General features: G+C 38.4%; 1 protein-coding gene across 4 annotated transcripts in view; it reads right to left on the minus strand.

The window, feature by feature from the left end:
• Positions 1-686: 686 nt before the first annotated feature.
• ARHGEF7 (Rho guanine nucleotide exchange factor 7) overlaps positions 687-12,986 on the minus strand; it is a 126,312-nt gene continuing 114,012 nt past the window's right edge. For all 4 annotated transcript variants that reach the window (XM_064143738.1, XM_064143736.1, XM_064143739.1 and 1 more), the window contains 3 exons: positions 7,037-7,136; positions 6,462-6,516; positions 687-3,819 (listed from right to left, as the gene is read on the minus strand). In XM_064143738.1, the coding sequence (XP_063999808.1) occupies positions 3,697-3,819; positions 6,462-6,516; positions 7,037-7,136 (278 nt within the window). In that variant the 3' untranslated portion in view covers positions 687-3,696. The remainder of the gene's footprint in view (positions 3,820-6,461; positions 6,517-7,036; positions 7,137-12,986) is intronic.

Raw genomic sequence — 12,986 nt, forward strand, 5'->3', positions numbered from 1 at the left:
GATCTCTCTGTTATTTCACAATTGGATATAATCGTAAGTATATGTAAATATATTTTGCACATATACATTGTATTATAAGCTTTTAGATTTTAGCTTGCTGTAAATATATAGCTTTATCTTACTTCCAAACCTTCTGAGCTAGTCTGGTGATTTCATTTATAGGGGGTAATTTTAACCCTACCACGCTCCCCTAACTTCAGGTAGCATCAACTAAATAATGTCCCTGTGCTACGCAGGGATAAATCACAAGTCTATTTGGATAAATTGTGCAAGTAGGCAAGCATTTTACTTTTACTTATGCAGTGATTTGATTTTATGATGTTTCTTGCTTTCTTTTCATTACCTACTGTCTAAGATCTCCTCTTTCTCTTACAGTATCCTAGCAGGTCAGGTTGCTAAAGAAAGCTGAAATTCCTCAGGGCAAGGCAGTTAAGTCCCTCCTTCTCACCCCTCTGAACAACCCTAAACAAGGAAAAACTCAACCAAACCATGAAAAAGCCCTCCCAAGATATCATAGGTTGGACTGGATGATCTTGGAGGTCTCTTCCAACCTGGTTGACTCTACGATTCTGTGATTGTTACTAGACAGCAGAAGCTATTTGTATGAATGGCAAAAGAAAACCAAAGCAGTTTTCCTTTTTACTATCACAACCCACATATTACATGAAACATAACACTTCGTAGGGTAAGGAAAAAAAAAATCATGGTTTAATTACAACAACGTAGCATTAACACTTTAGTAGTCGATACCAGATATTGCAACGCCTAAACTACACTGGAGTTCTCCACAGATCCCGTAAACAGACACTCTAAATTCCCTACATGATTGGCATTAAGAAGGTTTGTACAAAGGTGGTCAGTTTTCAGTCTTTAAGATGTCATGACATGGTGAGACAAACACGCACACACATCAGTAAGTACAGAGAAACGTTATGCTACATTTTGGACAGTTCAGAACTGAAAGTGCTTCACATCTATAGGATAAGAAATGGCTTCATCTCCTCATCCCTAAATGATGAGAGCAAAGAAATAACCCTTTAATAGGTTAAATAAACAGTGCCCCATTTATCCATGCTTTTATATAAAGTTTCCAACAATTCAGAAGGTCCATGGTGAAATTTACAATCTATATACAGTACAACAAATTGTCAAAAGTTCCGATACTCCTTGGTTCCCAAATGTCTGAAGCTCACTCTGCACTAGAAAAACCAACAAACCTACAGTATTGGGTGTTTTTTTTCCTTTCTTTTTTCCTTTTTTTGTAAAAATTAAGCATCCCAATTCACCTCGAATAAAATCAGTCCCTAAGTCCTGGTCATATGTAACAACTGCTTAATCCCAGTGTTTAAGGCATGTTCACTAGATGTCGGTACAGGGGTACTGTCAGAAATTATCATTACAGGTACAAAGAGTCAGCAAATTTACAAAGCAATGCCACTCTTTACAATACAAAGTAAAACAAACTGTTCTGATGGACACTGTTCCTGAGTTAAAATTTGCTAAATACTGCTAAGATTAATGTTTTAGTTCTTATACTTCTTCCTCTGGAATGTTCCTTTCACATACACTCAATAGAAAATTTAAATTCTCTCTGAAAATAGCCCAAAATGTCAGAAAGTAAAAATGCTAGCAAAATTCTAATTGGATCAGCATTCCAAACCCTAAATTCAGCTGAAGTGTTATACATTTGCAGGATTTAGTGTCATTTAGCTCTCACCAAGAGTATTTTCTAAACAAGATGATAAATATATATGTCAGTCCATATTTTTTTGCAGCCAAAACCAACACAAAAAGAATCTGAAACCGAGAATTGTACCATTATGGTTCTGTGAACAGAAATCATTCTGACCCTGTAAATGGCTTCAGTTTTCTTATCCACTCTCCTCCCTTACAATTAAAGGAAGACATTTTTAAATTGTAGCAACACAAATTCCTTGAAACATGTTGAGTTTTTTTAAAAAATCAGGCAATTAATTGTCTATCCAGATTTTTTAGTTCCCATTCCCATACAACTGTTTCTCAAGTAGGTAATCACTGACATTCTTTACCATTAAAAAAACCCACAAACAACTGTTCTTGGCAGAGAAAAATGGATAGGTTTAAAAATGTGTTCCATTAGATTCAAAACATGTATAAGAATTCTTATCACTTTAATCATGCTGGTTCCAACTCATTAAAGTTCACAGAAACATTTGCTCAAGTCTGAGAATTACATTTAATAAGAGCTAAGGTCATTAGAAAAATAAAGGATGACAAGAGGTCTGTGCTATACCTGTACTTGTGACTTAGATGAAGAAAAACCCCCTCAAAATTGCACCATCTGGAGTTTAACTCAGTTTGCTGAAATCAGTGAAAAACGATGAGTTTTAATGGGATTAGTGTTTTAAGTGCTCCAATTGAAGCTCACTGTAGCATCTCCTATTTTAAACAGAAGACAAAGACTGCAGTAATCATGCCTATCAGACTAGGGAATGAATGTGCATTTACATATTGCCAAATCTGTCAGCAGTGCAAATTATGAATTACAAGATGATTAAAAAAAAAGAGTCTTATTTCAGATTTGTTTCTGTTTAAATCTGAGCAGGACAGAAACCCGCATCATGCTGAGAAAACAAGGTGCAAAAGGAATGACCGCTTCTACAGTCTGGGAAATCCAGAGCCTTACATAGTGGTATGAAGAACAAAATTCTGGATGACGTTTAGCTTAGCCCATCTGTCTTACACACAAAGGCTAGCTACAATTTAATTGTTGAGACCATAAATTATAAATAGCAACAATCTATTCACAAAGTTCTGGATTAGCTTTTTTTTTGCTTTAATGAACTGTACGTAATCTGTTAAATTATCAGCCAGCTGTATGTCAAAGCACAACAACAGAAAATGTAGTATATAAACTCCTAAAAATCACAGTCATGAAAAGCAGGCAAGTACATCAGTCTTTTGGTGGTCAAAGCACAATAGATTAGTTTCTCAAACAAGTGTGCATGAGTGTAAATTTGGGGGCGTTAGTTTTGTTAAAAAACAATGTTTCTACTGTCAATAAACAACTTCCTGTATTTTAACACTGTTCTTCAAGAACTGTAAACTGGTTAAAAATGTATGCACAGACACAAATTAGAGTGAGGATTTACATCCAGTGGCCAACAGGAAAAATGTGGGCTTCAATTGGTATGTGTGATGAGTGGGTAATTTGCAACAAATCTGTATTTATTCATGAAGAACTCTGACCCTTCTTAGGCAAGACAGTACTGCCATCATTTCTAACACTTGTGACCATTATAACAACAAGAGACAACTCCCCCCCAAAAAACATTATCGGCCCTGATACAATCACATACACATTCAAAATTACAGATATTTACAAGAAAAAAAATATATATTTAATTAAAAAGCCACTGAAAAACACAGACTTTTAGTCAGGTGCTGCACTTTCTGCAAAATGAGGTAATTTAGATGCAAACAAATTAAGTTTAGAAGAGTTCAGGATCCATGGTCTCCACACAGAGTACAAACTGCTTCAGTAAATGGCTTGACCCGTTCTGTATGTTCAGAGCAAGAAATCACTAGATCCAGTTAAATCCTGTTTTGTAGTGCTCTTGATGCAACACTGACTAATGTCAGAAGGCTTCCCAGTTTTACAACTGGTCTTTCAACAGAAAGAAAAAAAGGGAAAAACAATAAAAAGGAAAAAATTAGTTACAAATTGGTTTCATCCCAAGATGGGTCATTCATGTTCTTCAGAACTTTCCTAACAAGCTTCTCCAAGTCTTTGCGAGCTCTTTGTTCCTCTTCCAACGATTTCTTCATCTTTTTGTTATCCTGTTTAATAGAGACATAAATATTACCGGTTTGTTTGGGGGACACTTGGGTTTTTTCCCAGGCTATCTTTATGTACTGTCAACTACAAATTCTGAAGGCTGTCCTCAGTATAACTGCCAGTAGCTGTACAAAAGCAAAGGCACCTAACTTTTCAGTTACACACAGTTACTTCACACACTGCAACAAAAACACACCACATGGAAACTGAGCTATTTCCTATTTATACTTAGGGGTCCTTTAAAATAAAGAGCTAGTAACAGATGGCAAATACTCTCAAATTCTTCTGCTCAAATCTCAATGAAGATTAGAGTATATTTGTTGTTAATGGAGAAGGGAAATGGAGCAGTAAGCAGGATAGATATCCCTTCTAGAGTCTCTGCTGATTGTAACTACTTTCACAGAGAAACTTCCTAAAAAGTTAATGCAAATTAACTTGCTTCATTAGCAAAGTAAATAGAAGGAGTACCTTGAAAATCATTAGGTTCTATGGATAGATTTTCTGCCTAAACTTTAAACCACACAGATGACTGCCAACATTCTAAGAGGAGTCTGAATTTCAAGCAACATCACCACTCTGAAAGTATATTAGTGGGTTGAGTCAGCTCTCAGCATGGAGCGCCATCAGGTAACAGTGCAATAGCTTGAACAACAGGACCATAAGGATGTCACTGACCAAACCACAGTAATGCATACATCGTTTAATCCTATACAGACCAAAGTGATGCTGGCAACAGGAGGGAAGCAATCAGAAGCAAAGACATTATATTAAAGCCCAAGACAAAAGCCTACAGGTCTGCAGTCTGGGTCCCACTGGAGTCCCATTAGCTATCACTTACAGACACTTGTAAAAACAGAACAGGATCAAGAGCTGCCAATTCCCTCCTCAAGTCTGTGAGAAATCCTAAAATTTCATTATTTCCTTGTAGGTGCAAACTTAATTTATTTTAATGTATTTACTTACTACCACTTTGTGACTGTAATATTCAAGGGTAGTGCCCATGGACCAACAGTTGTGAATAACTTATGGAAGTTCCCCATTAAAGGAAATCCACACGAAAATATCTCTGGAAATGAGGGTTTTCAAACACTGATTTGTAGGAGGTGTTCAGAATCATAGAATCAACCAGGTTGGAAGAGACCTCCAAGATCATCCAGTCCAACCTAGCACCCAGCCCTAGCCAGTCAACCAGACCATAGCACTAAGTGCCTCATCAGTCTTTTCTTGAACACCTCCAGGGACAGCGACTCCACCACCTCCCTGGGCAGCCCATTCCAATGCCAATCACTCTCTCTGCCCAAAACTTCCTCCTAACATCCAGCCTATACTTCCCCCGGCACAACTTGAGACTGTGTCCCCTTGTTCTATTGCTGGTTGCTTGGCAGAAGAGGCCAACCCCCACCTGGCTATAGCCTCCCTTCAGGTAGTTGTAGACAGCAATGAGGTCACTCCTGAGCCTCCTCTTCTCCAGGCTAAACAACCCCAGCTCCCTCAGCCTTTCCTCATAGGGTTTGTGTTCCAGGCCAGCTGGAACCCTTCACCAGCTTTGTCGCCCTTCTCTGGACATATTCCAGCACCTCAACATCTCTTGAATTGAGGATCCCAGAACTGGACACAGTACTCAAGGTGTGGCCTGACCAGTGTTGAGTACAGGGGAAGAATAATCTCCCTTGTCCTACTGGCCACACTGTCCCTGATGCAGGCCAGGATGCCATTGGCTCTCTTGGCCACCTGGGCACACTGTTGGCTCATCTTCAGCTACTATCTACCAGTACCCCCAGGTCCCTTTCCTCCTGGCTGCTTTCCAGCCACTCTGTTCCCAGCCTGTTGCGCTGTGGCCAAAGTACAGAACCTACACTTGGCCTTGTTAAATCTCATCCCATTGGCCTCTGCCCACCTATCCAGCCTGTCCAGGTCCCTCTGCAGGGCTCTCCTACCTTCCAACAGATCAACACCTGCTCCCAGCTTGGTGTCATCTGCAAACTTACTGATGCTGGACTCAATCCCCTCGTCCAGATCATCAATAAAGATATTGAACAGGACTGGGCCCAGCACTGATCCTTGGGGAACACCACTTGTGACTGGCTGCCAACTGGATGTGGCACCATTCACCACCACTCTCTGGGCTCTGCCATCCAGCCAGTTCTTGACCCAGCACCGAGTGAATCTGTCCAAACCATGAGCTGCCAGCTTGGCTAGGAGCTTCTTGTGGCTGACAGTGTCAAAGGCTTTGCTGAAGTCCAGACTTCAGGTTACTGAAGGACCATTAATAAAAGTCCAGACATTTATACTACTAAAAGTATACATTACACAGTCTCTATGAGATTTTCTTGGTGACAGAGCAAAACTGAATTTGCTTAACGGTTTCAGCATTTCAGAAGCTGCAAAAATCAAATAAATAAAACACAGCTTAGTAAGTCACCTCAGAGAGGATAATTAACACTATTTTCAAACACTGGTGCTCCTAGGACTGATGACACCCACTTTCTATCAAATTAGTATGATAACTTCAAAAAGTTAATCTAGTCCAAAATTCAAGTTCATCCCTGTCAAAAGAAATCAACTTACAAACTGTATTTAGTTTTACAATAAGCCTTCCATCTTTCCATTCTCCAGGTTATTATAAATGTAGCTAGTTACCAACCTGTCTTAGCTCCTGTACTTCATCCTTTAATGCATATACTGTGTCAACAAGGCTCCTGAAATGAGAAAAGATGATCTGTTGCAACCATTCTCAGAAATTTGTGTCTAAAAAACTGCTAACTGAAATGTGTTTTCTGTAAAAACCCCAAACCCACAACCAGCAGGGTCATTTCAAACTTGTGTAAAAAAATAATACTCTGTCTTTATCTCGGTTCAGATTCAGTAAGGCAAGGACCTGTTACCAGAATACACCTCTCAAGTCTATGACTGATTTCTGTATTACATCTTCCTGTAACAGAACTGAACTACATGAACATTCTATAGCACTTGGGGAAATTCTAACAAGTGAAACATGCCATTTCTTGGAGTGGAAAAAGTAAGTTGCATAGCACATACACAGAAACCACACAGCAAGAATTTAAATAAAGACACTTAAAGGACTGGCAGCATGCTCCAGACAGCTCTGTTCCCTACTGTAAATACACCATATACACATTACTATAATGAGAGAGAGGAAGAGAAAGAAGAGTATGAAGTTTACTGATTTAATCCATCATTCATTAAATGTTCTCTTACTTCTCTTCTATAACAGTTTGCCCATTGCTTTTGGTTTCTTCTACAATAATTTTTTCTTCTTCTGGAAGCAGGACTTGAGGAGCCGATTCCTTACGGGAACCTGTTGTAAGAATAAATTACAAAATGAGCAACTCACAAACACTGATGAAGCACTTCAAAGATTATTATTTCATTCATTGCATGATACACCTGCAAGACTGAAGTATATCACTTTCCATTTCCCCCTTCCCTCCATACAAGTTACTGATGATTTTCACATCTAAAACCAAAGCCTTACAATGGCAAAAAAATGGTCTGATCTTCCCTACCCTGCTGCTGCCATCACTCCTGTGTCACTGATGAGGATGCAACACGCATTTAAATACAGCAATTTAAGCCTCAAGGACAGATTCTGATCTCACACTGACACAAATTCAAGAAATAATTCTACTTTACACCAGTTATTCTATCAATAAGGAGCAGAACAGTCATATCAAATGATACAGGGATGTCAGGAAAAAAAGTGAGAACTCCTTTCCCCCAAAGCACCATAAACACCACAGTTGTGTGCACGCATGTACGTACATGTACACCTCCAGATAGTTTTTAGTCCTACAACGAAATACATACTTTATATTTAACAAATACTTTTACGGCAGTTAATGGCTTGGCAATAGAACCTCTAAACATTTCAGCATCTTCCAAACATATTCCACAACAGTTACAATTTCTAACATTGAAATACACAGAGATTCTAAAAAAAGGAGCCCTGAATAGAAAGACCTACAGCTCAGAGATCTGCATCCTTTCATACATAAAGTATGTCTTCTAAAAAAAATTAATTAGGCTGGAACAAATTAGAAGCACTTTTTAAAAGATGATCTGTAAGTAAATTGCTGTCTCAGCATTTGTTAAGAATTCAAACACAGCAGATGAGGCATTAAAGTTCTTGTATATTTTGACCAAAATACCAGTTTTAAGAAACAAGGTACCCTTGCCTACCAATTGCAATGAACTTTCATTAACCAGTAATCTTTTAAGTCTAGTACATTTTGAACTGGTAACTTGATACTACAGGGTGCATACCTGTCAGGAGAAATTAGTTAGCTCTTGCTGAACAGCTCCTTTGTGACAATAGTGCTTTTCTTTTACAGTTCATGATAAAATACATAAGCTAAACACACAAAAGATGAAAGAAATCAAGCTCATTAAAAAATACTAAGTTCCCTAACAGCTGCAGTCTTGAAATCTGAACAATGAGGTTATAGAGACTATAGTTTAGCTGTGTTAGAATATTTCAGCAAACAATGACACATCCTTCATTGAAGAAAACAAGTTTCTTCAGCTGACAGTAAGATCAAATGTACCAGCACCTGATGGTCAAAATTTTACAGAATAAAGAAACCTGCAGATTTGAGAACAGAATCTTGTCCTTGAAAGCTGCAAGTTCTTCATCGCACTGAATGAAGAAATCATTTAAGGGTTAGTATTCTTCCACTCCCACTTCTTTTCCAAGGAAGAAACAACCTATAAAACAAGCACATCCAAACTCTGTATGGAGCTCAAGGACATTTTCCCATTTGCACTGTGAATCTCTAATTGTAAAAAGTTGTCTGATGTTTACTTCAATTAATTGGTAGCTGCTCTGCTTTATTAGGCCAGGAGGTAACACAGAGTTAAATGTTACTTTAGGAATTAACTGGCAGCAGCTGCTACCAGGTCACTCCATTTTGGGTCTCTGTATCAATGTGGAGTACCTCAGTCCGGCACATGCTGAGGGAGACACTGACCAAAGGGAGAGAACTGCCACACATCTCTCACCCGTCACCCTTCTTCAACCAAATGGAGCAGTACTTTATGTTTTGAACCCAACTGCCTTTGCCTGGTCAGTGACATAGGTCCTTGCAAGGCAGAAATAGGAAGGAGTAGAAAGCTTTAAAAAAAAAATCCTGGCTTTACAGGTATATACACACATGCACATAAACCAGGTACCTGCACCAGCTCATCTTCCTGTGTGTACAGCATAACACAGTAAATACTTAACACAGACAGAGTGCAGTTTCATTAAACCCAAAACATTCACCAACATTATACACACAAAGGGACTATAGAGTACACACACACACTTACATGATGCAAAAGCGTTGCTGTGAACACTGACCTTTATGTTGCAAAACACTGCCTATCATGGAACTGAGGACATCACTAGAGGAGAGTGAACTCTTGCCTTCATTGCTCCAGTACTGTTGGCCACACAAATTTTGATCTGTATGTCAGAACCCTTGCTGCTCTTACAGTTTCTACTTATGCAAAAAGCCTCCCACTTTATACTTTACTTCAGTTTGCTTGTCAGAGTTTTGGGGGTTGGGGTTTTCTGTTGTTGGTTGGTTGTATTCCTATGAGTATTTTTTCCCCTTAAATGCAACACTAGCCAAGTATCAAAGTTACAAACACACTACACATCTGTCCTGCAGCAAAAGCCCCTGTCAAATGCATATAAACCCAGTAACAGTCAAGTTAGTAGGTAAAGCAAAGTACTTCACTGTCCTGCTTTTCTGAACCACTTCTGCCAGAAGTCTGTCTTTTATTGGTTTAAATTTTAAAGACACATTTTCTGGCAATTACACTTCTAGAGGGAACTTGAAGCAGTCACTTCATTACTGCACTCAGCGTACAACAATATTTCAGTTGCCATACGTGCCACTTCTCAATCCTAAGCATCCACCTTTCACAAAAAAAAACCTGAGACACTATTTACTCAGTCTTTCAAACCAAACAAGCTAAAAGGCAACATTTAAATTGACCTCCAACTCTGGCCCTAAATCACCTTGAGACTATACAACCAAAAGTATGAAATTAAAGAGAGAGGCAAAACAAACCAGAATAGACACTATCCCCACAGCTTTACAAACAGGGATTTATTTTGTTCCCTTTTTCTTTCTTTTAGGGGTACTGGGGCAAGTAAGGTGGATGGGAGATGAAAGGATGTTTAGCAAACCCAGACAATTAATTCAAGATTAGAAAACAAATGGTAAGGCTGAGTAAGTTGCCCTAACTCTTCAATAAGGAACTCCTAAAGCCAGGGTCTTGCAAAAAATATCTCACTGTTCAGGAATTTGTTGTGTATTTAAGGCAAACCAACTGACCACCATGACTGAGACTCAACTAAGTTTTCAATTACATTCCATCACAAAAATACAGGTATCTATTCAATACTTCTCTGAATTCTGGCCCTAGAGTGGAGAGTAAAGCCCACCTGGCATTCAGACCAGGGCTACAGACCCGAGCAATACCTGCTAGGTAATGTGGTGTGACACCTGAGACACAAGAACAGGCCCAGGGGTAACAGACCCCTACTTTGAGTTTTCAGGGACACTGAAATCAATCAGGGAAACAAGCAAACAGTTCTGAGCATTTCTAGAAAAGAGGAAAGGTGAAATCTGTTTGGATTACTTATGCAGCTGGAAGAGTTCATGACAAAAATTCACTTCATACCTGCCTGAAACTGGTAGAACATCACTCCTAGCCTTGGAGTATAGTCTTAACATCATAATGGAAAGAAACTAGAGCACAGACTGAATAACACAGAGGTTCTCAGGGATGTCTCTTTGCAAGTATAATCACACAACCCCAGCCTTTTCTTCATTCTCCTCCAAAGGGAGCACAACATCTTTAAAAAGTAGTTAATATGGTACCATGCTTCCTGACAAAAGTCAAGCATCAGAAGGAGCCATACTGGTAGTAAGTCTGGTCCTTTGTACTGAATGTTAGCAGACATGTGTCTGTCTCCAGACATTTCACAGAGTTCTTATTAACATATCAGTCAAGTGGGAAGGAAGAGAAGAAGTAGGATGAAATCCAGATCCCTTTTCACTTTAATCAGATATTAAGTCTGTCTATGTTCAAAGACCTTGTCTGTTCAGGAACTATTTAAGCCAACAGTAAAAATGCAGTGGGGTATTCACACTACCTATTTAAGAGCAGCTGCCCGCAGTAAAAAACCACCTCAACCTGGTCAGGAAAGAACAAAGTTCCTTCCTCCAGCAGGCTATTTGGAAGAGAAAGCTCAACCAAGGTACATTCACAGTGATACTCTGCCTTCTTCAAGTGACTGTGAGGATCATAGTTTAAGCTACACATGATGATGGTGGTCAATTTTAAGAAATGTATGGTATAATTTGAAGCCATCAGCAATGATTCTGTTGCACAGCTTCCAAGCATTACTGTTTTCTTCAATTTTGCATAGCTTTATTGTGATTAGTAGAGGTAAGGAGAGAAATAAGGCACAAAGATAAAGAGTTAGAAACAACTGTTGTAAATACACAATTTGTTTTTTTCACCAATATTTCTAAGCTCTCTTTGAAAGCTAAAAATCTCTCGAAAATTATCTGCTTGAGCTTCAGAGAGAAGTCTCCTTTGCCACTGAAAAACAATTATAAGCACAGTCAACAGTTTGGATCTAGTGTTAGCCACTGGTAGGTATAGACATGTAAATTTCCTGAAAAGAAAAAGTTAGACAAAAAGAATTACCTGTCATTTAAAACATTCAGTATTTCACTGCATTAAAGATGGTAAAGTTGATGAACAGACCTGCCAAATTAGCCTTCTCTTTCTCAATGTATATTCAATGAGGTCTTTACATGAAGTATCCAAACCCCTGTGCTCCCAGACACTGCATGCATTGAGATTAAAGCACTGTTTGAAAAAAGAACCTCCTCATGCTATGGATCTGCCAAAGTCAAAAGGGAGCCCTTTAATACCTTTGTGCAGATAACAAATCAGAATCCAAACATCAAGTCAAACATGTTCACTGCATAAAATACATCACTGTTTGCAAGTTCTTGGGAAAAATAAAAAGTTGTTGGACTGGCATGAAGCTGTTTGGATTTTTTTTAACTAATAGTGATATACAAACAGGCAAAAACTCTGTGACTCAGATGGCAAACCTACACAGTCTACAGTAAAATGTTTTGACAAGTCGAGTGAAAGCAATTTAAGCGGACTGAAACACATACAACTCCACAGAAGTGTTCATCATAAGAACAGAATGAAGAGTTTGAAAGACAGATACACTATCTGAACAAGTGGGATATTTTCAAAACAACATTTGGAAAGAGTTATCCCACTCAACTTCCTGCATGTCCCTAATGAACACAAAACCTCCCAGCCAGAGGGCTTAGGGATAAAACTGCAGTTGCTGTTATCACAGAAGAAAAAAATGTGATGACTGACATCAGAAAGTTAGGTGATTACTTCATTTTTTTTCTGGTGTAAACATTTGCTATGCATATTAGATAGTTTTATTTAAAAATCACTCACGTATTAGCATCTTTTAAGTAGAAACACTAAAAGAGAGATTGTTTTTACTAAGGAGAAAAATGTTGTAATATTAAACCTTGAAAACATGTAAGGTTATAGAAAACCTATTTTATAACCTATAAGGTTATGAAAATTTCTTTCTGGCAGCAGGACCTACAGAAAAAAGTTTTAGATTGTTACAATAACTAAGCCTGTCCACTTACTGAGAATACACCAATCCAGAAAAAATTAAACAGAAAGTTGAAGGGATTGGGAAACAACAGAAATACACTCTACAGATAGTAATATTTTTGAATAGGGTTTTTTCTTGATGCTTTGGGGTTTTTTTGGGGGGGTTGTTTGTTTTGTTGTGGTCTTGGGGGGGGGGTTGGTTTAGGCTTTTTTGTTGGTTGAGGGTTTTTTGGTTGGTTTTTCCTGCAGTTGTTTGTGGTTTGATTTTTTAAGATACAGAATACATATTCCACATGACATTGAACTTCCTGTAGTTATCAACTACAATAAACAAGAATTACACACATATGCAAAAAAAAAAAAAAATCTCATTTCACTTCAGCATTTGATTCCTCCAGGAAGAAGGGAGGGAGAGAAAGGAGGCATGGAGAGAAAAACTTAACACTTAAGTTATGCCGTCCTTTCCCCCTGTGCAATAATT

The sequence above is a fragment of the Pogoniulus pusillus genome, chromosome 5, assembly GCF_015220805.1.
Source record: "Pogoniulus pusillus isolate bPogPus1 chromosome 5, bPogPus1.pri, whole genome shotgun sequence".
In the NCBI taxonomy this organism is placed as follows: Eukaryota; Metazoa; Chordata; class Aves; order Piciformes; family Lybiidae; genus Pogoniulus; species Pogoniulus pusillus.